Source organism: Tamandua tetradactyla, chromosome 8, assembly GCF_023851605.1.
Source record: "Tamandua tetradactyla isolate mTamTet1 chromosome 8, mTamTet1.pri, whole genome shotgun sequence".
NCBI classification, from domain to species: Eukaryota; Metazoa; Chordata; class Mammalia; order Pilosa; family Myrmecophagidae; genus Tamandua; species Tamandua tetradactyla.
In genome coordinates this window covers 12,854,906-12,881,483 of record NC_135334.1, presented here as the reverse complement: position 1 = coordinate 12,881,483, position 26,578 = coordinate 12,854,906, and the positions used below count along the sequence as shown (strand labels likewise).

At 47.6% G+C, this 26,578-nt stretch overlaps 1 protein-coding gene and 1 long non-coding RNA gene across 2 annotated transcripts in view; one reads left to right on the top strand and one right to left on the bottom strand.

The window, feature by feature from the left end:
* Positions 1 to 14,224: 14,224 nt before the first annotated feature.
* Positions 14,225 to 16,476, bottom strand: LOC143644069 (uncharacterized). The gene is made up of 3 exons (XR_013156495.1): positions 16,415 to 16,476; positions 15,045 to 15,222; positions 14,225 to 14,369 (listed from the first exon to the last, which is right to left on the bottom strand). It is a non-coding gene; the product is annotated as an uncharacterized LOC143644069 (long non-coding RNA).
* The window catches only part of ROBO3 (roundabout guidance receptor 3), a 15,828-nt gene continuing 4,282 nt past the window's right edge, over positions 15,033 to 26,578 (top strand). The window contains exons 1-17 of the mRNA XM_077112568.1: positions 15,033 to 15,192; positions 18,375 to 18,701; positions 19,033 to 19,190; positions 19,571 to 19,691; positions 19,789 to 19,927; positions 20,219 to 20,346; positions 20,622 to 20,746; positions 21,950 to 22,121; positions 22,433 to 22,638; positions 22,900 to 22,981; positions 23,268 to 23,430; positions 23,632 to 23,798; positions 24,279 to 24,400; positions 24,562 to 24,787; positions 25,004 to 25,125; positions 25,405 to 25,576; positions 25,722 to 25,907. Coding sequence (XP_076968683.1) covers positions 15,033 to 15,192; positions 18,375 to 18,701; positions 19,033 to 19,190; positions 19,571 to 19,691; positions 19,789 to 19,927; positions 20,219 to 20,346; positions 20,622 to 20,746; positions 21,950 to 22,121; positions 22,433 to 22,638; positions 22,900 to 22,981; positions 23,268 to 23,430; positions 23,632 to 23,798; positions 24,279 to 24,400; positions 24,562 to 24,787; positions 25,004 to 25,125; positions 25,405 to 25,576; positions 25,722 to 25,907 — 2,776 coding nt within the window. The remainder of the gene's footprint in view (positions 15,193 to 18,374; positions 18,702 to 19,032; positions 19,191 to 19,570; positions 19,692 to 19,788; positions 19,928 to 20,218; positions 20,347 to 20,621; positions 20,747 to 21,949; positions 22,122 to 22,432; positions 22,639 to 22,899; positions 22,982 to 23,267; positions 23,431 to 23,631; positions 23,799 to 24,278; positions 24,401 to 24,561; positions 24,788 to 25,003; positions 25,126 to 25,404; positions 25,577 to 25,721; positions 25,908 to 26,578) is intronic.

The following is a 26,578-nucleotide window of genomic DNA, read 5'->3' as shown; positions in this document are numbered from 1 at the left end:
CTTAATGCCATCTACTACCAACTCCTGATGTCATTCTACCTTACTCCTTGTAGATTTTAGCTCTGGCTCACTGTCAATCTCTTCAACTCTTCTTCTGCTCTAATTCTGGTGGGTTTAGTATGCATCTTTGAGGATCCATCCAATACCCCTGTTTCCTGACCTCCCCTCTTCACGTAATCTTGTTCTCCATTCTCCCTCAGCCACTCACTCCTGTGGTCATAACCTAGCAGACCTTGTCATAACTAATAACTGAACTTCTCCATGACATCAATTTCAAGTAACTTTATTTCCAATCACCATCTCCTCTTTGTCTAGTTCACTTCCTCTGATATTCCAATTCCAACAAACTTTAGAATCTATCAGGACCCATCAGGACAGTCTATTGATCCCAACTCCTTTCCTTCAGCTTATCCACGCACGGTCTCAATTCCTTCCTTTTTCAGCTTAAATCCCCTCGGGCCATCATCATAATCAGCTCCTTGCATACATTATTAATTCCTTTATCTGACTTTCACTTCTTTGTACTTGTTTGGATAACCTATAACCTTGGGCAAATCCAACCCTCTACCTCTTCTACATCTGCACCGAATAAGCTAAATCTGTTTGGAGAAAAATACAAAGCCATGCACACTGATGTCACTTTTAATTCATGATCACTAACCTCAAGTAGGCCTCTCATGCTGCCTAGGCATTATACTATATTTCCATAATCATTAACTCTTCTACTCTATTACACAACTGTATATTCTCCTCCATCCTCAAACTACCGACACCTCTTCCTCTATCCTCACTATTAGCTAGCAACTTTGCTTCCTTATTTCACGGAGACTAAAGAAGCAATCAGAAGAGAAATCCCACGGGATCTCTCCACCACATCTTACCACCTCCTCGCACCTGCGTCCATACACTCTGCCATCTCCCCTATTACTTGGATAAACTATCTGTACCTTAGCTTATGCATTTATGCACTAGCTCACAACCCTGTCTCTGACTCAAGTACAGGCTCCAGCAACTCTCTGTGCTATCCCTGTATCATCTATTTCCCCTCTAACTCTGATCATTTTGGTCAGCACGTAAACATGGTGTTGTTTCTTCCATTTTATTTAAAAAATCCTGGTCCAGCTTATTTTTCAGCTATCTCCTTACAAATCTTCTTACTACAGCAAAACTCCATTTCTTCTCCTTCCTTTTACACTTGAAGGCACTCCAGTCATATTTTGCCTCCACGAATCCACCAAATCTGCTCTTAAGTCAATACTGATGTGCTCATTACTAAATTCAATGGACAATCTCAGTCTTCATCCTAGTTAATCTTGTCTCATCTTACCTTTGATACTCCCTCTTCCTCTTTCTTCACTTGGTTTCCAGGATACCATACTCTCACAGATGTCCTTTTATCTTCCTGACCTCTTATTAGTCTTCTTTCTAGTTCTTCATCAACTCCCTAAAGTCTCAATATTAGAGTACCCAGTGGCCCAGTCCTTGAGCCTGTCTGTTTTTCCTATCTCCCTTGATGATCTTATCTAGTTCTGTCTTTATATGCCTTCTATCTGGTGACTATTCCCAAATTTACATCTCTAGCCTAGACTGCTCCCCTGAAATTCAAACTAGTATATCTAGCTGCTCATATGACATCACTGCTGGGATTTCAAACTTAACATGCCCCAACTAAGCTCCCTGTATTACTCATTGAATCTGCAATGACTCAAGTTTCTGCCTTTCAGCACTATTTTCAAAATATATCCAGATACTTCTAGATACTTCAAAATATATCCAGATACTTCTAGATACTTCAAAATATATCCAGACGCTAGATATTTCTCATCACTACTGGTGCCACCCTAGTCCCAGTCACCATTGTTACTTGCCTGTGTTATTGCAAAAGCTTTCTAACTGGTCTCCTTGTTTCTACCTTCCTTTATTTCAGTCTATTCTCAGCACAATATACAGAGAAGTACCATTAAATTCAATCAGATTATGTCACTCCTCTGCTTGAAATGCTCCAAATTTCTTGCTATGCCTTACAATGCCCTATATGATCTTCCCAGTCTCATCTCATCATCTCCCATCATTCACTCTACTTTACCTGTCCAGGCCTCCCTTCTTTTCTGCCAACTCACTCGGTATACTATTGCCTCGGGACCTTGGCGTTTGCTGTTTCCTCTTTCTGGAATAACTCTTCCCCAAATTGACTCCATGGTTCATTTCCTACCTTCCTTAAGGTTTTACTCAAATGTCTACTTCTCAATGAGGTCTTTTCTGGTTGCCCCATCTAATATGTTAACTTCTCCCATCACTACCAGATAATTCTTGTCACTATTTAACTGATTATGTATTTGACTTACTTATCCTGTTTATCACCTGTCACACCCTTAGAATATAAGCTTCCCAAGGGAAAAATTTATGATTATTTTAATAGCTCATATATCCCCAGTGCTTATAAGAGTAACTGATCCAGAGTAGGTATTTAATAAATATTTGTTTAGTGAATAAATAAATGCCTTGTTCATAGAACAGAAGAGTCAATATTGTAAAGATGATAAATCTCTTAACCTTAAAAAATCAGTGGAACTCAATAAAAATATCAAAAAGATTTTACCCAAAATGTAATAGAATGACAATAAAGGTAATCTGAAAAAAACTCAAGAATAGCCAGGAAACCCAGTTATAAAACTGCGCTAAAGACATGAATAGGCATTTTTCTGAAGAGCAAATACAGATGGCTCAAAAGCACATGAAGAGATGTTCATTTTCATTGGCTATAAGGGAAATACAGATCATGACTACAGTGAGATACCACCTCACACCTATAAGAATGGCTGCTTTAAATAAACAGGAAACTATAAATTTTGGAGAGGATGTGGAGAAATTGGGACACTTATGAACTGCTGGTGGGAATGTATAATGGTGCAACCACTATGGAAGATTGTTTGGCAGTTCCTTAGGAAACTAAATATCATGTTGCCCTATGACCCAGCAATAGCACTACTTGTAATATACACAGAAGAGGTGAAAGCAATGACACGAACAGACATTTTTACACCCATGTACATAGCAGCATGATTCACTATCGCCAAAAGATGGAAACAAACCAAATACCCATCAACAGAAGAGTGGATCAACAAAATGTGGTATATACAGATGATGGAATATTATGCAGCAGTAAGACAAAATGATATCCTGAAGCACATGACAAAATGGATAAGCTTTGAGGGCATAATGCTGAGTAAAATAAGCCAGACACAAAAGGATAGATACTGTATGATTCCACTTTTATGATCAGCATGAAGGTATAATCAGAGGCTTATAATAGAGAATATAGGGGACTTTTAGAGATACATAGAAGCTAGAGATAGGTGAATCATTAGCTAATGAGGTTGAACTCCAATGTAAGGGAATAGTTAGAAGTGAGGGTGGTTCTCTTGTGGGTCTGTAAGTAATATTACCATATTGAGGATGAACAAGATTGAAAGGGGTTGTATAGACCTATGCGTCCCACTGATTAACACTAGAAATATAAATTAGTTCCTGGAAGAATTACTCTGAAGATATGATTCTTTTTTTTTTTTTTTTTTTTTTTTTTAACATGGGCAGGCACTGGGAATCGAACCTGGGTCCTCGGGCATGGCAGGCAAGCACTCTTACCTGCTGAGCCACCGTGGCCTGCCCTGAAGATATGATTCTTGTACAAAGAGTGTTTAGGTCCAGGGTACAGGGGGCATACTGCTGTTGCAGTTTTCCTGTGTTCAAAAGGAAAACATCAGCAGTACTACAGCAACAGAAGAGGTAAGTAATGGGGGGATGGACAAGGGTTAAGAGGAGTTTTAGATTTAGATTTCCTATTTGTAGGGTGTGCTTATTGGTTTTCTTTATCTTGGGAACAATGAAATTATCTAAAATTGAGAATGTTGATGGACTGTGGACTTTGGGCACTATACATGATGCCTGATAAATGCAGGTGGCTGAAGGATGCACTGATGGAGAAGTAGATTGGCGACCAATGGTGTATATTTATGAACGAAGGTTGTACTGCTACAAAAAGGACAAAGTTTTGAGGCATGCAATGATGTGAATGAACATGTGGGACACTTGGTGGGTCAAAATAAGCCAGAAACAAAAGAACAACAATGTTATGGTCTCCTTTAGAACATGCTTACAAGAAAACAGGGGCCTAGATTGTAAGCTTTTATAACCTTAAGTCCAGAGTGGTGGATTTCATATATATATATATATATATATATATATATATCTTGATATTTAGAGATAAGAATGAAGCTGAACAGGTTGGGGCTAAAACAGGGGTAAGGAATACGGTGTCTGTATTTTAGAACCACACATGCTCTTTGAGACCAAAAGAAGAAAGGTTTGTTTGGTCTGGAACTGAAATTTTCTGTAGCGCATAATCTAACTCAACCTATCTATATAGCTCATTTGGACAACTGAAACACAGGGATCCCAGAATAAAAAGGAGGTCCTTTAATCCTGTATAGATTATTGTAATACCTGCATACATCCTAGAGTATATTAAGCAGATAATCAAAAAGTATTGGTAAAGTACCTTGAGGGATGGGAGAAAGGATATGCAACTATTAAGCCTTACCATCAGGATATCCCCCGATACTGTGTTAAACTTTAGGGACACCCAAATCAATAGGCCATGTCCTTGATCCTGAGGCTTGTTCTTGTGAAGCTTATGTAGGTAGTGGAGAATCTTAGACTACCTATAGGCATGCCTAAGAGTTACTTCTGGAAGACCTCTAGTGTTGCTCAGATGTGGCTTCGGTCTCTCTAAACCCAATTGTACAAGTGAAATCATTACCCTCCCCCCTACGTGGGACATGATATCCAGGGGAGAAAGTCTCCCTGGCGACATGAGAGATGACTCCCAGGGATGAATCTGGCCCTGGCACCATGGGATCAACAATTCCATCCTGACCAAAAGGGGGAAAAGAAGTGTAACTAATAAAGTATCAGTGGCAGAGAGAGTTCAAATAGAATCGAGAGGCTACTCTGGAGGTTGCTCTTCCACAAGCTTCAGTTAGACCTTGCTACCTATCATAACCTGCCAAACCTCAAAAGGACCATTCCACCCAATCCTAAAGAACACCTAGGGAAATTTATACGATTCCACAAGAGTTCCATGCACTAGAGTAACTTTCCAGAAACTTACAACCTCCAGATGGGTCCCTAGACCAGATAAGTCCTGAAATCTAGAGGGCCCAGCCTCTCCAGAACATCATATAGTTCCATCTCCCTACCCCATATAAGTGATAGACACTTCCATTATGAAAAAGTTAGAATGGTCATAGCCCAAACACCCCTAATGAGAGGGATGGAAAGATCAAAGGTGATCGTGGAGTTATACATAGAAAATAAGACTTAACAAATGAATATGAATGCTGAATCATTAAATTGATATCTGTTTTAGTCTCCAGTATCTTAGAGCAGCTAGAAGTAAAAACCTAAAATTGTGAAATTATAACCCATGTCAAACTCTGGAATATGGTCTATAGCTAATTGTGGTGCTGTGCTTTGAAATATATAGCTTTTTTGATTATATGTTATTTTTCACCAAAAAGAAGGAAAAAAATCAATTGTGATGATAAGAAAATATTTAAACCTTCTAACCTCCTAGCAGTTAGAAGGAAACATCTGAAAGGATCATATGGTAGCCCATGACAGACTCTGGGATATGTCCTGTAATAAGTTGTTGAAGAGTGCTTTAAAAACTATTTTTTAAATTTGCTTTGTATATATGTTATACTATGCAATTAAAAAAGTTAAAAAAACAAAAAAAGAATAGCCAGGAAAGGTCTAAAAATTAAAAGTTAACAAGGGAAACTAACCTATTGGATAATAATGCATATTACAGAGCTGTAGTAATTAAACAATTTAGTACTGTCATGGAAATCAACAGGCCAATTAACAGACCAGTGAGCCCAGAAACAGAGTCAAATTCATATGTGAATTAGCACCTGAGAAAAGTGGCCCTGCGTATCGGTGAAGGAAAGATGAGGGCAGCTGGTTGTCTCTTTAGGGAAAAAACTGTATCTCTACCTTATTCCTTATATCAAAATTCTCCACAGGCATTGAAGATCTAAGTGTAAAATATTAAACCATAGAATTATTAGAAGAAAACAGTGATTCTATCCTGTACGCTTAGCCTGAGGAAGATCTTTCTAAGCATGGTACAAACCTAAACGGCATAATGGAATATTTTGATAAATTTGGCTTTACTAAGAAAAAAAAGATCTGACAAAAGGTACCAGCCACTCCAGAACATCAACTAGTTTCATCCCTGTTCTAGTTTGCAAGCTGCTGGAATGCGATACATCAGAACTGGAATGGCTTTTTAAAGGGGGAATTTAATAAGTTACAAATTTATAGTTCTAATCCTATAATAATGTCTAAACTAAGGCATCCAGGGAAAGATACCTTAATTCAAGGAAGGCTGATAGGTCTGGGATACCTCTGTCAGCTGGGTAGTCACATGGCTGGCGTCTGCTGGTCCCTTGCTCCTGAGCCTCATTGTTTTCAGCTTCTGTTCCTGTGGGGTTCCTCACTTTACTTCTCCAGGGCTGGCTTTCATCTTTCGGCTTCCCTTGGCTCTCTTGAGGTTCTGGCTTGCTTAACATCTCACGGTGACATCTGCGAGGCTCCAGGCATCTCCAAACATCCATGTTTCTGCTCTCCAAGTGTTGGCATCTATACCAGCTCTGCTGTGAAGTTTCTGTCAGCGCTGTCTTTTCTGACTCTCTCCAAATGTTTCCTCTTTTAAGGATTCCAGTAAACTAATCGAGACCTACCTCGCATGGGTGGAGTCACATCTCCATCAAATCAAAAGACCACACCCACAATTGGTTATGTTACATTTCCATGGACATAATCTAATTGGACATTTCCAACCTATAGTATTGAATAAAAATTAAAAGAAATGGCTTCTCTCACAAGATTGTATCAGGATTAAAACATGGCTTTTCTGGAGTACATAATACTTCCAAACAGGCACAATCCCCTCATCCCTCAGGACTATCGATAGTCCTCTCCAACATGGAAAAGTTAGAATGGGCATAGCCCAAGTATCCCTAGAGATTGGGAGAAAGATGAAAGGAGAAGGCAGAGTTATAACAGAGAAGATAGACTTTAACTGTTGAATCATTATACTGGTATTTCTTTTAGTCTCCAGTATCTTGGAGTAGCTAGAAGGAGAAACCTTAAATTGTGGAACTGTAACCCATACCAAACTCTGAAATCTGTTCTATAGCTAATTAAAATTTATTGATTTTTTGTGTATATGTTATTTTTCACAACACAAAAATAAGAATAAGTTGAATGACAAAAGAAAGTTGAAATACAGACTGGGAGAAACACATATACAAGTGACAAAGAATAAAATTTTTCCAATGACCTTAGAAAAATCATAGAAAAATATTCATGTGGTCAGGAAACATATGAAAGTATACTCCATATCACTCATAATTAAATATTTGGGTGTTCAACCAATGAAATACATGTTTCATCTATTGAATTGTAAAAAATTAGTTATATAGTATTCAGTGATAGTAGGGAAATAGGACCTCATACATTTCTGTGGGACTGTGATTTGCTGCAACATTTTGGAGGGTGATTTGGCAAAATTTATGAAAATTTTAAATGCACATACTCCTTGCTGTGTGACTTGAGGCAGCTTACTTAACCTTTCCTAGGCCCAATTTTCTTATCTGAAAAATAGTGATAATAAGGATTCTAATATCCATTGTAAAAATAGGATCCCTCTGAGAATTACATGAGACTATGCTTCAATCAGGTTGCTTGTTTATCTTTCTAACTACTTGTACCCCCCACATCCAGAAATGTGCCAGTACTAGTAGGTACCTGGTGAACATTTACCAAATGAACGAACGAATAGAACCACTCAGTAAATATTCACTATATATATTTTTTGCTAGTAAAAAGATTTTCAACTTATCTTTTATTAGGTAATTCTGTAATTTCATAACAGCTATTTTGATATACAAAAATATATGTATAATTTTCTAAACAGGTAAATAGAAAGCAGTAGTTTAGTATATCTGCTTGAATTCATATTGCCCAAAACTTTACCAAAACATATATTATAAAAATCAGTAAAATTGTTTAACATGTTTATAAAAATTACTGGATGTGTGCACATAAACATTTTCAAGCTTGCTTTGCAAAATAAGTTGCAATTCCTGTCCATGCATTCAAAGTGACTCTCAAAAGTAATTCAAAGAGGAAAGAAGTAGATAGCATTGCCTTGTAATGCAGTATTAATCAATACTGACTTACCCTGTGACATTCATGAAAGATCCTTTATCACATATAGTAAAAATATTAATAATTAATATTCCATTTTTATAATAAAAACACATAACCAACCTGTAAGACTATTTTTCTCAGACTACTTGTGACATGAAAAACTGCATTCAATCTGCAGATGTTATTGACACTGCACATTATTTACTTTACAAATAATTAAGACCATTGAAATTCAAAAGGAAACCCACAAGAACTATTCTCCTCCCAACACATTCACTGAATGCAGATTTAAGTGAGCACATCTCATTCTGATTGTGCCCTTTATTTGTGTGCTTTAAGTGACTACAATACACCACGTTTGTATTTTTAACTGATATTAACATTAAGATGAATAATCTATGCAAAACCTAAAACCAGCAGCCTGTACTTCTAGTAACAGTTGTCATATGCAAAAAGGAAAAAAAAAAAAAGCCCCGAGTCGGTATTTTTTGCAAAAGTAATGAAAGAGGTTGCTCTGAAGTCCTTTCATAACTTATGAAATGGTTAAGACTGTCCAGTATTCACTTATTTTGTTTTCATTTGGATTGAAGAGAGGTATGTACCGCTGCTGTTTATTTAGTTAATCCAATTCAGATTGTCTTAATACTCAATTTCATTTAAGTCCTCAGAATATCCCAATGATTGTTGAGTTATAACTTCCATTTCTTCACAGGGTCCTGCCTGAAATTTAACATCATCAATAGCAATATCACTTCTTATTGACATTTCCCGAACAGCTTCAAAAATTATCTGGTGTTGCCTTGCACAGCTGTATTCAATCGGTGCCCGTAGCCAGGAGATGCTCTGCTCACCCCTTCTTCTCCATAAGAGGTGCTCTTCACTCAAGTCTTCCATTTTCAAATAAACACTCAATAGGCCAGTCCCTGCTCCATACATGTGGTAGAAAAACGTCAGTGTTTTCCGGCGACCCCTCACAGAGGCATGGAAAAGAGCTGTGCTTTTTGTCCGTATACCATGTTGGAGGCTTCGATGTACATGTAATAGCCTACCCAGTGGTGTGATCTCCCTTTGGCCCTGTGTAGGAGGTGGGAGTGCCTCCTTTCCTCCTGTGCCAGCTGCTATGGTTCCTTCTATCCTGAGTAAATGCACATTCATCTTGTTCAAAAGTACACTTTCCAGGTGAAAGTGAAGCCCTTTCTCTAAGGCCTGGCCCAGTAGCCTCTAATATTCACTATTTTAAATTATTTTTTGTCCCCTCCGTTTAACTTTCAAGAATTTGTCCTACAGATATACATATACAAAGATATATATACAAGATATTTATTAGTAGATTTTTTTGCAAAAAAAAAAAATCCAGAAACAACTTAAATCTCCATAAATAGGGGGACCCGTTAAAATGTATGATAATTCAGCACAATGGAATATTAGGCAGTCATTAAAGTAGAAAAGATGGAGATACATGTACAGATATGAAAAGATGCCCTAAAATGTTGGCAAGTTAATAAAAAGGCAAAGTACATAACTGTACAAGTGATATAATCAAATAATATGATCATATTGTGTTTTTGGAAGGATAAACATATATATAAATGTTTTTTTAATTATGCTTTTAAAAATTCTGGAGAATAGCCTCAGTGGCTTTCCAGTGACAAGTGGGTCTTTAGATGAAGAAGGAATTAGGAATGGGTTAGGAAGAAGACTTTGTTCATTGACTACTCTTTTATACTGCTTGGATATTTTTGCATGAGGAGCTATTATGCTTATAATAAAAAAACTATTTTAAATTAGCAAAATAAGGCCCCTAAAAGAGCATTGGGGATACTGCAGCAGGGAAAGGAGGGAAGAAAGACAGAACAGGAAGAAGGGATAGGGAGAGACCGACTACAGAGAGAGTGCAAAGCAGTGTGGGTTCTTCAGTCTAGAGAAGAGAAGGCTACTGGGCTCAGAGGGGGCAGTTGTGGGGACTGAGTAGCTAACCAGGTTTATCCACCCAACCAATATTTTTGAAGTACTGACTCTGAGGTGTTATGCTAATTTTGTGAAAGGAACCAAGAAGACTCTTGTTCTCCTTACCCTTTGTTACTTCTCTACTGGGATGTCGACATTGTTGCCTTTTTGCCTCTAGATTTCCAGACTTGGGAGAGTGCCCTGCGCAGTGTCTTCCCACAGGCTCTACTGGAACCCTGTGGAGAGAGGGGTACTCTTGGGCAGGGGGCCTGGCTTATTATCCCAGCAGCTACAGGGGTTGAGCCAACAAACCCTGGCTCCTGCCGGGGGCAGGCTCCTGCTGTCTGCTTTCCAGCCGATGCCTGCTCTTTGCTCTCTGATCCCCCCTCCTGTTTGGCCCTCTGGCCCCTGTCGGCTGGGTCACTCCCCCCCTGGAATCATACTCTGAAGTCAGCAACCCTGCTGGGCCATTCACAGGCACAGCTAGTGTGAGGGTGGGGGCAGATGTTATTCCCAGCCCCCTCTTCCTAACACACACATATGCTCAATGTGTATCAGTGCCCTGGGAAGGGGTCCAGGCAGAGAGAGTGATGGAGGCTGCAGGCTCTGGAGGGATGTAAATAGACTGGGCGGTGTGTGTGTGTGATTGGGGGTGGGGGGAGACAGTGGCAGCAATCATTGTGAGATAGGGGGATTGTCCTCAGACAGCCCTCCCAGGCAATTACATGCCAGCAGCTTCATCCTCTACCAGCTGGCATGCAGGCTTTGGACCACCAAGAAGCCTCCCCACACCCTCCCCAGTGTGGGCACTGAAAATTCCCAGCCACATTCTCTGACCTAAGTGCTGGCACTATGCCAAGGAAGTTGTCTGGGATAACTATTCTCTTCCTCAACACACACACACACACACACACACACGCATACACACACATACATACATACGCATACGTGCACATGCTGTGGGTGGGCGCTTACAGTTCCTTCAGAGGCCATGATTCCTATCATATCACTTTTAATTTTTTTCATTTGTATCTTTTTTTTTTGCATGGGCAGGCACCGGGAACCGAACCCGGGTCTCCAGTCACATCATTTTTGTGTAGAGTTCCTGCCTTACTCAGAATCACTTCCATCTCCCATTTTCCATGCTATTCTGCACACCAACTCACCCAGAATACCACCCTGGGAAAGAAATATCCCTCTCCCAGCATCCACTTCATCAACCACCCTTTGGCCCCAGGTTCTTTTCTATGGTTCCACCTGAGGTATTCCCTGAACACACACATACACACACACACACACACACACACACACACGAACACACACACAAGCATGCACACACACACACACACACTGCTTCCTGTCAGATGCCGTAACCCTTTCAGAACAAATTTACCCCTCTAGCTCCACTACTCAACCCTCGCCCCACATCCTCCTTTCCTCTTGATCATCTCTCTTTTTTTGCCAACCCCTCTTCAAAACCTCCTTTAACTCCTGTTCTTTTCTAAAGTGCTTCTATAGACTGTAATACTAATAAAGTCCTGGAAGAGTAGTCTCTTGAAGTAGAAGGGAGGGGGCCCTGAACCCAACTCTGTCTTTGGCCTAATGTAGAAACGTTTAAATCAGCTGAATGAATCCCCAAATAAGAACCCTGCCCCCATTGCAGTGCACATGCTCAGCGTGTCCTAGATCCTGCACATGCACCAATAGTTTACAGATCAGGAAAAGGGGACAGATGCAATGAGTTACTTACCCCTTCTAAGTAAAAGGTAGAAACCAAAGAGCTGTGTTGGTATTTTGGAGCTGGGGCAGGGAGCTGTAAGGAGACAAGTAGGAGGCAACCCCTGTCCAGAACTGCCTATGGGAACATCGCAGAGAGAAGCTGAACTTGAAAGGGTGCAAAGATAGGTCTCCAGGCTGTTCATCTGGCTTGAGTGAAGAAGGTCAGGGAAGGAGAGGGCTGCAGAAGAGCAGGGAGGCATGATATCTACTGGGCCTTCTTTGCCCACCCTCTGCCAGGTTCAGGGCTCTGGAGATACTGCAGGGGTGAGGGGAGTTGTGGGGAGATTTGTACGATAATTGGGTAGTATTTATTCTTGATTCTTCCCAGTTAAGTGCTTGACCCTTTTTTGGCATTAGACCTGAGTTGGTCTAAAGGGAGATTATTCTCGAGATACAGAGAAATAAAAAGAAAGAAAGAGTAGAGAGAAATAAGATGAAGAAGGAGCTGGGAGAGAAAAAAGAACGCTGGGAAGGAGCAAGGTGTAGAAGAGAGGCAGGAGATTCCATCGAGGAGTGCCCCATTTGTCCAGCCTCCAAACCTGGGATGACAGAGACTAGGAAGCAACGGTGCCCAGGGGCTGAGCTGCCATCTCCGCTCAGGGAACCCTGAGCAAATACGCCCTGATCCCCACATAAAGGGCCAATTAACTGCACCGTCTCCAGGAACAAATCCGCTAACAGGGTGACAAGCCCCTAGACGCTGGCTGGCTCTGTGTTTGCTAAGAGGCCGACTGGGAGCAAATCAGGGGATTAAGAAGGGGCAGGATCCACATGGTGGGGCACGATTTCTCGCCTGCTGCAGCCTTCCTCACCCCAGAACAGGGCTGGGGTGCCAGTATGCAAGATTTCTCTCGTGATTCAGCCCGGGTGTGATGCAAGTCAGATGATAATGGTTAGCAGCGGGCCGAACCAAGAACCTCAGAACTGGGAATATGGAAGATCGGAGCAGATCAAATAGTTCATTTCCACACATACAACTGGGGAAACTGAGTTTCAGAGCGGTGACATCTTGTTATTGACACATACAGGACTGGAACTCATTTCTGTGTTGGTCACTCTTGAAGGGACAGATTTCTTGCAAGGAACTATATCTTTAATCTCTCTCTCTCTCTCTCTCTCTCTCTTTTTTTTTTTGCATGGGCAGGCACCGGGAATCAAACCGGGTCTCCCTCATGGCAGGCGAGAATTCTGCCTGCTGAGCCACCACCGTTGCACCGCCCTTAATATGTCTTTCAATTGCGTGCAGCCTCGCTCTGGAGCAAGGGATACAGGTCCTAGTACTATAGGAAGAATATGTCGCTAGCCCCTCTCTCATCTACCCCAACGGGTCTCAGCCTCAGGATCTGTTCGGATTTAAATCTTCCGTGAATTTCCCCGCCCCTAGGCTAGCCCCGGCAGCCCGGTGCTGAAAGAACAGCTCCCAGGGAGTGCCACCCTTCCGCCTTCCACCTAATGCTTCGGGCCTTCAAAGCACAAGCTGAAGCAAAGGGGTAGAAAGGCACCTACACATCCCTTAGTTTGAGGCTTCGCCAAGAAATGTGTGAGTTGAGGAAGGAGTCTTGGGGCAAGCCTTCCCCCAACACCACCACCGCCACTCGTTGATAATATCTCTGGTTCACTTGAGCAGTTTCTCTGCCTGAAATACTCCAGCTTTGCTCTGCTTACTCTGGGGTCGACACGACTTTGTAGAACACACTCTTTTGGATCTCACCCGTTCCCCACCCCCTATACCCTGGGTGAGAAGCAACTACCCCACAAAGATTGTCTCAACACATAGAGCACCATAGCTGAGTGAACACCCTGCCACTCACCCATCAGCTGGGTCCAGGGTCTCTATTCCCCTGCCACCCCAATGCCATCTCCAACCTAGAAAGTCTGTGTGTGTGTTTGCAGGGTGGGGGACTGGGAAATCTTTAAATAGAGGTAAGAAGCAGACTGGAGCTGGGGGTCATGAGGCGGTTTTCTTTCCTTTTTTTCCCTGGTTTTAAACATTTGCACGAGTTTTGCATCAATCCCATCTCTTCCCTTGCACTTGCATTTACAGAAATAATATTGCTCTCTTTGTCTTTGTCCTGGACTCTCTGGTTTCCCTTCAGTCTCCTTAAAAATGTAAAACGAGTTAATAAAACATGCCAGTGCCGAATAATGCAAAAGGTATGCAAATAAATGCGGGGGGGGGGGCGGGGGAAGGATGCAAATAAATGCGAGTTGCCTGGGCTTCCTGGGCTTTTCTTCTTCAGTTTTATCCCTCTTCTGAGTCTCCTGCTGGAAAGCCTAGATTAGGGCGTCTGCAGTAGGACCCCCGGTCAGAACGCACCACCCCATCCTCGGTCCTTGATCCTGCCGATCAGACAATTCTGGGACTAGGGATGAAAGAACAGTGAAAGTCTTCTCGTCCCCCCCAATTCCCCCTACAAATCCCTCGGCCTCCCCCACTTCCGCCGCTAAATCCTGATACTTGGAGGGAGGAAAGCCAGGACTCACTTTAGAGAACTAGAGGAGCATGCTTGCGCTTTGCCTCAGTTTCTCTAAGAGTCGAAAAAGAGAGAAGTTTCTGTTCTAACGTCTGATAGAAGGGCAGAGTCCGATAGAGCCTCGTCTCTCATCGTGGGTGCTCTAGAAAGGAGGGAATCCCTCCTGCAGTGACCAGAGCGGGACGCGGGGCGGGGACTCCAACTCGCGTTACGCGACTCTAGTCTCCTGCCTTGCGAGTGGCCGTCGGGGTGAAGGTGGGAGGGTGGAGGGACGCGGATTAATCCCGTAATTACGCCGTGATCGGTGTGGCACCTGCTTTCCGCCTGCCCAGCTCCCCTGGGACCCCGGCACTGGGGGGTGGAGAGAAGTACGAGAGAAGGTGGAAGGCACGCGGAAGCACGGACCGTACTCAGGCGCTGCGGCAGGAGAGCGGCACCGTGGCTGCCGCGGCGCGCAGAGATTGTGGAGGGGCGCGCGGCTCCCGGCCCGCTGGGCTCGGACCCAGGGCCTGGGCCCGGAGCCCCCCGCCCCGGCCGCAGCAGCGTCGCGCCATGCTACGCTACCTGCTCAAAACCTTGCTGCAGATGAACTTGTTCGCCGACTCCCTGGCCGGCGACATCTCCAACTCCAGCGAGCTGCTCTACGGCTTCAACTCCTCGCTGGCGGCGCTCAACCACAGCCTGCCGCCCCGGGGCGAACCCCCGCTCAATGGTGAGACCCTGTAGTGTGGGCTTCTCGGATCTGGGGGTGGGTGGGGTGGTGGTGGGTGGTGGTCGGCGTGGTGGGAGCGGGGAAAGCCTCCTGGTCCCAGGTGGGGCACCCAGAAGACCCCCAGCGTTTCCCTAGGGAGTGGGCGTAAAGGGACAATGTGGGACTCTGAGTACCTGGTTGGGGGCATCGGCAGGAGGTCAAGGGCTTGGAAGAGCATGGCTGCTGTGTCCACTGCTCCCCACCTCCTCAAGCTACTCCACGCCCACCCCAGGTGTGAAAAACCTCACAAGGACAAGTCCCGAACTGAGTGAGGCGGGACCCGCTGAGGGGAGGGTAGTGGAGGGAGCGCAGCCTCCGGGAGATCCTGGGCTAAGCCAGGCCACTTAGTGACCCACTTGTTCCTTTGGGACCTGAAACGTTCCAAGAACTTACTTGGGACGAGGGTGAGAAAGCCATAATGTTGGGTATGTTTGCTCCGGAGTGGGGCAGGGGCGGCGGTAATTTCAGGGAAACGTAGAAGTTTGCCTATCAGCGTTGGGATTCACACTCCGGCAGAGCCGCGGAGGACTGGCAGTGCGGGCGGCGAGGTCGTTACCGCTAATTACCAGGATTAATAAATGACTGCGACCGTGTGCTCTTTACCCGTCTTGAAGGAAAGCGTGCGGGAGCTGTTCGCCGGGAGCCCGGGGAGAGGCCAGATCGCGCCCCCTTTCGGGAGGGTTGGGAACTCCCACTTTCTGGGACTTCGGCTTCTCCGTGGGTCCTCTAGGGTGTTCGGATCCCGCCCGCTCTCGCATCCCTCCGCTTCCACCCACTCGAGCCTAATGGCGAGCATGGTGCCAGGAACTCGAAGATGGCGTAAAAGGAGAGCCGGGCAGGGTGTGTGTTTGTGTGAGGGGGGCAGGGGTGGGGTGGGGGCGTTACTCCAGGTGCTGGGGGAGGAGCCCCAGGGCCGTATTAACATGGCCATTAGCTATTCATTAGGCTGATGTCGAATTATCTCCGGAGACCGGGAATGACTGAGATGAAATTCCAGGGACAGGGCGCCTGCAGCTGTGTGCAGGAATTATGGGGAGAGGGCCAACCAGAAAGAAGGGTGCGGTATGTAAGGAGGAAATGCGGAGGAAGAGGATGGGGAACGAGCCGGGGTTCTCCAATCTCCTAGATTCCCCGGAGATTACGCACGAAAGTTGACACCCTAGGTAAACAAGCCTCTACTTACTCAGAGCTCGTACAATATTTTCATCACACACCGTCTTCTTTAAGCCAGAAAAGTCAATGAGCTGTGTAGGAAAAATATTAATAGTCACATTTTGCATCTGAAGAACCAAATTCCGAGGGTGGATTATATGCCACAAAACCAGTATGAAGCAAAACCTTGGCCATTAATAGACTTGTCTATTTCTCTTGTACCTCAGGGTTCTGTGTACAGTATGTGTGTGTGTGTGTGTGTGTGTGTGTGTGTGTGTGTGTGTGTGGTGGGGAGGGGGGTGACGAGGAAAGGGAATAGTGGGGTCTGGTAGAATTTGTTCTAGGTAGAGACGGTAGATTCTAGGATAAAGTGGAGTGGGCTAGGCAGAAAGCACCCTTAAATAATAGTGGAATAACCACAATTTGTTGTGCTTTACATACATATGGCCTTATGATAAACCGTTCACTAGCCTCACTCATATTAGAGAAATAGAATCCTGGGACTCAGAGAAGTTAAGTAATCTGCCCAAGTTCTTACCCCACGGAAGTGTCAAAGTTGAGGTCCAGGCCGTGGTCGTCTGTACCCCACGCCTACACGCATAACTACTTTTGGGTGTCCACTATGGCGTCTGCCTAAATTGGGACCGAGATGGAATGGAGGAGAGAAGAGGGTGAAAAACAGATTTCCATTTGGAAGGGAACTGATCAAGAAAATTACTGCCTTCCCCAAGTGGGAGGGAAACCCATCGTTTTGACCCCCAGCAGTTAAACTCCCCAGACAGCTTCAGTACAGGGCAACTTGTCCAGCTTTGACTCGATCAGAACTTCTACGCGGAGAGGAGGGAAATAAAACCATTCTCACACCAGGGCTGGAAGCAGAGGTCTCCGCAGATTTCAGAGCAGGGTGGGGGCGGGCCGGAGCTTGGGAAGGCACGGAACAGAAACGCGGAGTCGTCCCTGTTGAGTTCAGGACGCCAGATTACGCGAGGTGGCAGCGGCGCCTACTGGCAGCCACTGGTTGCAAATCTACATGCGACGGCGGAACTGGGAGATGGGCGTGTCGAAGCATAATCCGCTCCAGACTGCTGGATCCCAAACCGTGCAATAGAAGATGAAGCGGACAGGACTTTGTAGGCCAAGTGTGAAAAAAGGGCAGAATATGGGGGCGAACTGATTTTAGCAAATTCCTCTTTTCCAGTGGTTCTTGGATTTACAGACTTGTAGAATAAATAATCTGCCGAAACGGTGCACTTCTCAGGAAAAGGAACAGCACGCACATTCCCATTACCGTTTATATTCAATCCCTTCGAGTTCACAACCCCCACCCCAGCCCAAAACCTGTTCATGGACTCCAGATTAAGAACTTCTAGTACAACGACCCCGCCCAAGCACCGAGATCTTTCCTTCCATAACATCCTGTGAGACTTAGGTGGATCCTCTGGGGACCGTGCGGAGGCGAAGTCCCAAATCTTGGATTAAGTGCGTCGTTTATGATTGTTCACTGCGCGAAGACGATTCGCGAACCTGTTTGGAGGCAGGGGTGGTGGCTGCTGAAAAGCCAGTTGGCTGGAAGGTCTCCCAGCCGTCCGTGCGCCCTGACACCAGGCTGCGTCGCGGAAGCAGGGGGACGCCTTTTCTTTTGTGCCCTCAAGCGGTCTGTTCGCCAAGCTGTGCCCAGTCATTGCTCACTTCAACTTGGCAGGAGAAGAAGCGGGCTTCTTGAGGCTACTTTAGGCAGTCCAGAAGACCGGCGTAAGAATTTGTCTTAATTCTTCTACTGATCTGTCTGCTAGCGTCTCCTTTTGAGTTTAAGAAGCGTCTGCCAAGAAGGAGATCCTCGAGAGGGTTGGCAGGGTTGGGCAGGCGGGATGGAACTCTAGCAGACGAAGCATAGCAAATGCGACGAACAAAGGGTTCTTTTCCCCTCTGGAACCTCAATCTCTTCCCTACTTTCCTGGTCTGAATTTTCTGCACCGCCACTCTCCCACCAGGGTCAAGGGTCCAGCCGGAGGATGCGATGCCGCGCATCGTGGAGCAACCGCCAGATCTTCTGGTCTCCCGAGGCGAGCCGGCCACGCTGCCCTGCCGTGCCGAGGGTCGGCCCCGGCCCAACATCGAATGGTACAAGAATGGGGCGCGCGTGGCCACTGCACGCGAGGATCCGCGCGCGCACCGCCTGCTGCTGCCCAGCGGGGCTCTCTTCTTTCCGCGCATAGTCCACGGGCGCCGCGCGCGGCCGGACGAGGGTGTCTACACTTGCGTGGCGCGCAACTACCTGGGGGCAGCGGCCAGTAGAAACGCTTCGCTGGAAGTAGCAGGTGAGTGTCCCGGCGTCAGCTGGTTACTCAGGAGGGCACGGGGCAATCTCACTCAGAATTGAGCTCCAATCTCAACCCATTTAGCGCCTTCCTGTAAGACCTTGACTTTTAGATTCTATCGCCTATGCCACCGTGGCCAAAGGAAAAAATGCTCTACGTTCTACATTCTAGCCTGCTATCCCCGTACCCGGGAAAGAGTTCTGGTGTGCAAACCCTTCCCCAAGACACTTTCCCTGTGTCCTTACCCAGTTGTGTCAGCCCTATACCTGTTTATTTCCCTCAAGACTTGCTCGCACGCTATCTCCCTCACTCTCACCCCCTCCCTCTCTAGTCCTCCGCGATGACTTCCGGCAGTCTCCTGGGAATGTGGTGGTGGCAGTGGGGGAGCCAGCGGTACTGGAATGCGTGCCTCCCCGCGGCCACCCGGAGCCTTCCGTGTCCTGGAAGAAGGACAGTGCGAGAGTCAAGGAGGAGGAAGGAAGGATCACGGTGAGGGGTGGGGCCAGGGTGGGGGACAGGTCCCAAAGGACTGAAGTCTGAATCTAAGGCTCTTGGAGGGGCTGGGAAAAATGTCTTGGAGGCGATAAGGCCGGAAATTTGCCTTCAGGGCATCATTTGATCATTGGCTTGAGCAGTTGAATGAGAGATAAATGGGTAGCATGAAACTAAGATAAGATGGCTGGGGAGCATGATATTCCAGGGACTGGTGGGACTGTGAAGGCAAAGATAGACCCGGGCCCAACCTTGGACAAATCTTTACCTGTCTTTTTCCGTTGGGTTGCTGGGTGGAGGAAATGGATTATATAGAGATATATACGCTTTGACCACTATGTATATAGTGGACCAAAGTTACTATCATTACTCTGCAGATCCGTGGCGGGAAGCTGATGATGTCACATACATTCAAGAGTGATGCAGGGATGTACGTGTGTGTGGCCTCCAACGTGGCGGGAGAACGGGAGAGTGGGGCAGCTGAGCTTGTGGTACTGGGTAGGCACAAGGAGTTTTTGGAGTTATGGTAGTGGGTAGCCTGGGAAGTAAGTAGCTGCGTTGACCACCTGACTGGTCACTCACTCCCACTCCATAGAGCGCCCCTCATTCCTGCGTAGACCAGTCAATCAGGTGGTCCTGGCTGATGCCCCTGTGGATTTCTCCTGCGAGGTGCAGGGGGATCCTCCGCCTCGTCTGCGCTGGCGCAAGGATGATGGGGAACTGCCACCAGGCAGGTGAGGAGCCCCTTCTTCCTACCTGTAAGGAGACCCATGGAACTCAAGAAAACTGGAATGCAGACTCCCTCATGCTTGACAGCACAGAGAAACCTGTGTCCAGAGCCTGTGCCCTTATTCCCACCTGATTCCCATCTCCACTCATGGGTCCATGGGTACCAGCTTCTGTCCCTGTTGAGACCTACCTTGTTGTCTTTGATTGCCCTGACCCTGGTGTCTGTCCTGGGGAAGAGAGAAGGGGGTCTGTCTGTAGCTGTGGCCAACCCAGCCTGGGGGTGGGGAGTGGAGCAGGTTTGAGATCCGAAGTGACCACAGCCTTTGGATTGAGCGGGTGAGTGCCGAAGATGAGGGAACTTACACCTGCGTGGCAGAGAACAGCGTGGGCCGAGCCGAAGCATCTGGCTCCCTCAGTGTTCATGGTGAGGCCCCACCCAGAATGGCCTGAAGTAGGGATGGGGTGTGGGGAGAAGGAGGATAGGTGGGCATGGAGGAGAATGGGGGCGGGGAAGACAGAGTGGGGAGCTCTGAGTGGGTCAGTGACACTTCTAGGAAGAAAAGGAGGAGAAGCAATGGGGCTTAAGAAAGAGATGGATGTGTGTCTTAAGCCAAGCTTGAGCATCTCTCTCTTTTTCCCTCAGCCTCCCTTCTTAGTACCCCTCACTCCCTGTTTCTTTTTCTCTCCTCCCTTTCGCAGTCCCACCCCAGCTGGTGACCAGGCCCCAGGACCAGATGGTGGCTCCTGGAGAGAGTGTGGCTTTCCAGTGCGAGACCAAAGGAAACCCCCCACCTGCCATCTTCTGGCAGAAGGAAGGGAGTCAAGTAGGTGGTTAGCTCAGCAGTCCTCCCCACCAGCTTCCCCTTGGGTTCCAGCCTCCCCCTTTCCCTTCCACCGACTTCTCTCTGAGGCTTCTGTTTCCCCTTTGGTCCTCTCAGAAATACTTGCAGGTTATTTGGGAAGGTTAAGTAAGTTCATTAATATAAATGGACACTTTAAATAAATGAAAGCAATATGTCTAGGTGTTAGGGAATAGTTATGTATGGTATTTCTTTGGAGAATCTTTCTATTTGAACAAAGCTGTCCTGAGGATAAAGAAAACCCAATTAAATTCCCCTCTCCCAACCCCCTTAGGCCCTGACTTAAAGGCATTCTGCTCTGGAAACCATGTGTTGTATCTAGAGCTACTCAGAGAATAAAATTATCTGCTATTAAATATTTAATAGCTGTCAGGAATCTTCCACTAGGGGGAGCTCATCTTTCAACCTTAACAGACAAATTCCCGAACACACAGCCAGAAAGGACATTAACTGAAGTTATACATTTAATGTATAACATCCAATGGAAGGGAGGGGAATTTTGCTACTAGGAAACAGGGTCGCTATAATGAAATAAGTCTTATTTAACTTCCACCTCACTAGAAAATGAGACAACTCATTACCTCATTCCAAATCCAGAGCCACAATTTTCTAGCACTTGGGATTGCTGCATTTTGGTTCAATTATCATATGAATAAGAAATGGTGATACTAGTAGGTTATGGGAGTTGATATCAGTCAGGAACTCAGCGCGTTTCCATTAGTACTGAAACAAAAACTGTTTACCTACCTACCATGTAACTATCAAACGTAAAATGTTACAGCCTGGAAGAAGGGGAAATAATTAGCATTTTTCATATAAATACATAGAGCATTTTTTTACATGATTACTTCATTTAATACTCATAATTATTCTCTAAGAGTCAAATTACGGGAAATTGGGACTTAGGAAGTTTAGGTAGGTTGCACAGAGTTTTCCAGCTAGTACATCACTGAGCTAGGAATTGGACCTTCAAACCGTGTCATCAAATTCCTTCATTTTTGTGAATAGGCCATAACTAATTTACTCCAGGTCACATAGGTGGTCAGGTACATAATATGAACTAGAACCTTAGGACTTGTCTGGATTCTGGGCCTGATGGGAATGGAGAGCTCTCTCTACTCTAGCTGCCTGATTATTCCCTGCCTTGGTTCCTTGCCCTGGCCTCAGGTCCTGCTTTTTCCCAGCCAGTCGCTTCAGCCCACGGGGCGCTTCTCAGTCTCTCCAAGAGGCCAACTCAGCATCACTGAAGTGCAGAGTGGGGATGCTGGCTACTATGTGTGCCAAGCTGTCAGCGTGGCCGGCAGCATCTTGGCTAAGGCCCTGCTGGAGATAAAAGGTGGTACGTACCCGTGGAGTTATGGCTAGACCCATGGGCCTGAAAGCAAATAATGACATAAAGAGATCTGTGTCTCCTGGATTCTAGACAATATGTCTATAGGGGAAGGACATGTTCCTGAGGCATGTCCTGGAAGTTTGGAAATCAGCAGCAAAAGCCACTAATGGATGACTGGTCCTAGGCAGAGAATACAGTTGGTTATCGAAGCCCTCTCTGATCTCTAGGGGGGTGAAGGAGCAGAGATTGAGGACCAAGGGGCTGGTTGCCTGAACCTAGGATCCTCCCCTGAGCTGCCCAAGTTCTTCCTCTCTCAGCCTCCTTGGATGGGATGCCTCCCATCATCCTCCAGGGACCAGCCAACCAGACGTTGGCACTAGGCTCCCCTGTGTGGCTGCCATGCAGAGTGACCGGAAACCCTCAGCCCAGTGTCCGATGGAGGAAGGATGGGCAGTGGCTACAGGGGGATGACCTCCAGTTCAGTCTACTGGCCAATGGTACCCTGTACATTGCCAATGTGCAGGTGAGTCTCACTTCGGAGCCCTGATATGTGAGAATGGCCACCTGGTTTACCTTCCCAACTCCAACTCCAGTGAGTACCCACTGGTACTCTAACGCTATTTCCACCCCTCTGCTTTTTCTGAACGCCTCCCTCTATCCTCCTGCCTTCTTTCAAGGAAGTGTACAACATCCTCCCCATCCTTCTATATGCCTGCCTCCACCCCTTCGCCCTGCCTTGCTCCACTCCCAGTATATATTTGCCAGTACTCTACCCATCCTGCAGGAGACACACATGGGCTTCTACACTTGTGTGGCCAAGAGTTCCACAGGGGAGGCCACCTGGAATGGCTGGCTTAGGGTGCGAGGTGAGCTTTTCCTTTCTTTCCTTGTTTTGCCAGCACCTTTCTCCAAACCTGTTTCAAAGGCAGTTATTATCTCCCCAAGCCCCAGGACTGATTTAATCTTCCAAAAGCCATGGCCATGGTGGTGGGGATGAGGAGGATAGAAGTGGTCCCCCGGGGAGGCAGATGTGAGTAGGGGTTAGGACACCATGGCCCTCTCCTCCAGCACTGCAGTACAGCTCCACAGCTCCTCTTGGAAGGGGCCACCCTTCTCCCATCGTTCTACTCAAAGATTCTTTCCTCACTGCAGAAAATTGGGGTGTATCACCAGACCCCCCTACAGAAACCAGTACTCCTCCAGGACCTCCCTCACAACCAGTGGTTACTGATGTCACCAAGAACAGCGTCACCCTCACTTGGAAGCCCAACCCACAGGGTGGGCCCGTCAGTGCATATGTGATAGAGGCTTTCAGGTATGAACATAGTTTGCAAACCTGCAAGAGCTAAAGGGAGGGGACCCTCTGTCATTAGGGTCCTTGTTCTTGTAAAGAGGAGTTCACCAGCTCCCTATCCCAGGGAAGAGGTAGTAGGGGACATCAGAGAATGGGTGAGATGGTGGAGACAGGGTGGGGATCTCTGGCTCAGGCACTCCTGGCACTTCATTCCTATTGTAGCCAAGAGGCTGGCAACACGTGGAGGACAGTGGCAGATGGTGTGCAGCTGGAAACACACACAGTCAGCAGTCTGCAGCCTGATACCATCTACCTGTTCTTGGTGCGAGCTGTGGGGACCTGGGGCCTCAGTGAGCCCAGCCCTGTCTCTGAGCCTGTCCGCACCCAGGGTGAGTAAGATCAGAGCCGCTGAACTCATGGGTAAGACAGCCCCATGCCTGACCCCAAAGCATGGCCCCACGGCAGCACACAGAGTTCTTCCATGCTCTGCCAGGTCTCTACTGCTAACCCAGCCCAGAATAGAAGGCTAGGCTTGCCTCTTGTGGGGGCAGAGAGAGAGAGAGGGACCAATCCATCTTTAGAAGTATTCTTTTACTCAGAGGTAATGTAGATTACTAAGATTAGAAATGACATTAGCGGGGTCATCTTCAAGCTGGAGATGAGGAACTGAGGTCTTTAAAGATGCAAATGCAGAAAAAACACTTGTGTTAGGTGAATACACAGGTCTACCTCTGGAAGCTACTTCTCTCACCAGCCCTTTCTATCTGGGGTGTGCTCTGGAGTAGTAAATAATAGAGGTCATAAGCACATGCTCAGATCTGTCTCCCTATTCCTGGTGGTCCCTGATGAGCTGGCTCTTTGGTCAACAGACAGCAGCCCCTCCAGGTCAGTGGAGGACCCATGGAGAGGTCAGCAGAGATTGGCTGAAGTGGCTGTGCGGATGCAGGAGCCCATAGTCTTTGGGCCTCGGGCCCTGCAGGTGTCCTGGACTGTGAGTGTGGGTCAGGGATGAGGATGGGCCACAGCTGGGGGGGGGGGGGGGTGCTCTGAGAATGGGTAAGGAAACTGGAGGTGAGTGGAGGGGGGGCCAGGCCTGAAGGACTTGTAGAGACCCAGCCTTTCAGCTGGTATTCTTTGTCCTGTCTCCTACAGGTGGATGGCCCAGTCCAGCTGGTGCAAGGTTTCCGGGTTTCTTGGCGGGTTGCAGGCCCTGAGGGAGGAAGCTGGACAGTGCTGGACCTAGAGTACCCAAGCCAGCAAAGTACTGTGCTAAGAGGACTTCCTCCAGGGACCCAAATCCAGATCAAGGTGCAAGCCCAAGGCCAAGAGGGGCTGGGGGCTGAAAGCCCCTTGGTGACCAGGAGTATTCCTGAGGAGGGTAAGGAGGGCCACAGAGCTGATGGATGGACAAGGGGGAAGAGGAAGTGTGGGAGTATGAAAGCTTTGCAGGGGGCGAGCAAGGGTGAGTGGGTGGGAAGGAAGGATGGCTCTCAGTTCCCTCACATGTTAGAACAGGGAGGGGGAGGTTGGGGCGCAAGTGAGTAGCTTGCATTGACTGTCGGTGTCCTTCTCACCACGCTCCACCCTGGCCCAGTCCCCAGTGGTCCCCCCCAGGGAGTGACAGTGGCCTTGGGGGCTGATGGCAACAACAGTATCACAGTGTCCTGGGAACCTCCACTCCCTTCCCAGCAAAACGGGGTCATCAAGGAGTACCAGGTACAGGATTTGAGAAGGGACTGGAGTCAAGGCTTGGGTGGGAGCGTTAGGAAGGGAGACCGGGTGGGGAGGACCCAGGGTCTGGGATTAGGATGGAAGGAACCTACAGCTGGATTGGGGGTTGGGATTGAGGTTGGGGTAGAGGAAAGAGGTTTCAGAGTGATGTCTCCAGCTGAATTATGCCGGATTAAACACCCTCTACCATTGCAAGCCTCCAGTTGTCTCTTGGGGCCGTAGTTCCACGGCTGACTCCCTAAACTCGAGTCTCGGCGCCCCTAGATCTGGTGTCTGGGCAACGAGAGCCGCTTCCACCTGAACCGGTCTGCGGCAGGCTGGGCACGCTCCGCTGTGCTCCGGGGACTGCTGCCGGGTCTCCCCTACCGGACCCGGGTCGCGGCGGCCACCAGCGCTGGCGTGGGCGTAGCCAGTGCCCCGGTGTTGGTGCAGCTGCGTGAGTCCGGAGGATTGAGGGTGGGAGTGCCGGGCTGGGGAGCCGAAGGAGATCCCTCGGGGTAGCCGTGCCTGCGAGTGGCTGCCCGTCCCCGCTTCTGGACTTCCTGGTTCCTACTCCCCTCACGTCTCCTGACCCCCAACAGCATCCCCGCCGGAATCGGAGCCTGGGCTCGAGGTGGGCCCGGGCCTGGCGGAGCGGCTGGCGAGGGTGTTGCGGGAACCGGCCTTCCTCGCGGGCAGCGGCGCAGCCTTCGGGGCGCTGCTCCTCGGGCTCTGCGCCGCCCTCTACCGGCGCCGGAGGCAGCGCAAAGAGCTCAGTCACTACACGGGTGAGGGCGGGGCGCGGCGCGGCGTGCGGGCTGGGGGCGCCCTTGGCCTGGGAAAACAGAGATAGGAAGGCCCTGAGAGAAGACGTCGCCTGAAGATCCCGCCCTCAGGAAAGAGAGGCGGGGTTTGACTGGGAAGGGGCGGGGCCTGGAGGTGGGGTCAGCCCCTATGGAGGGCGGGGTGCACTGGGCGGAGCTGGGAGCTGTCAGGACCCGAGAAGAGGAAAAAGGGCGAGGACGAGGGCTCGGCACTAGCTGAAAAGGCCCGGACCTGGGCCTCGGGAGAGGATTAAGATTTGCCCCTAAACCTCCTCCTTAAAACGCAGAACTTGCAGCTCGTGTGTCAGTAAAGAAGGGACAAGTCAGGAGGGGACAAACGCGTACTCATCACTCCGGAGTGGGGGGCGGGGCGGGGGGGGATGTTGAGCGGGGCCCGGCAGGATGAGGGTGAGGCCAGGATCCCTGGTAGTAAATGGTGAGAAGGAGTCCGAGTGGTAAGGTGGGGCCTGCTGGAAATCGGAGCTCTGCTACCCTCTGGCAAGGGGCGGGCCCTGGAAAGATTCTGTTGTCTCAGCTTGGGTACCAATGGGAATCATCTGGGGGAGCTGAAAAAATACATCGATGCCTGAGTCCCAACCCCTGAAATTCTGATGAAGTTGGTCCAGGGTGTAGCC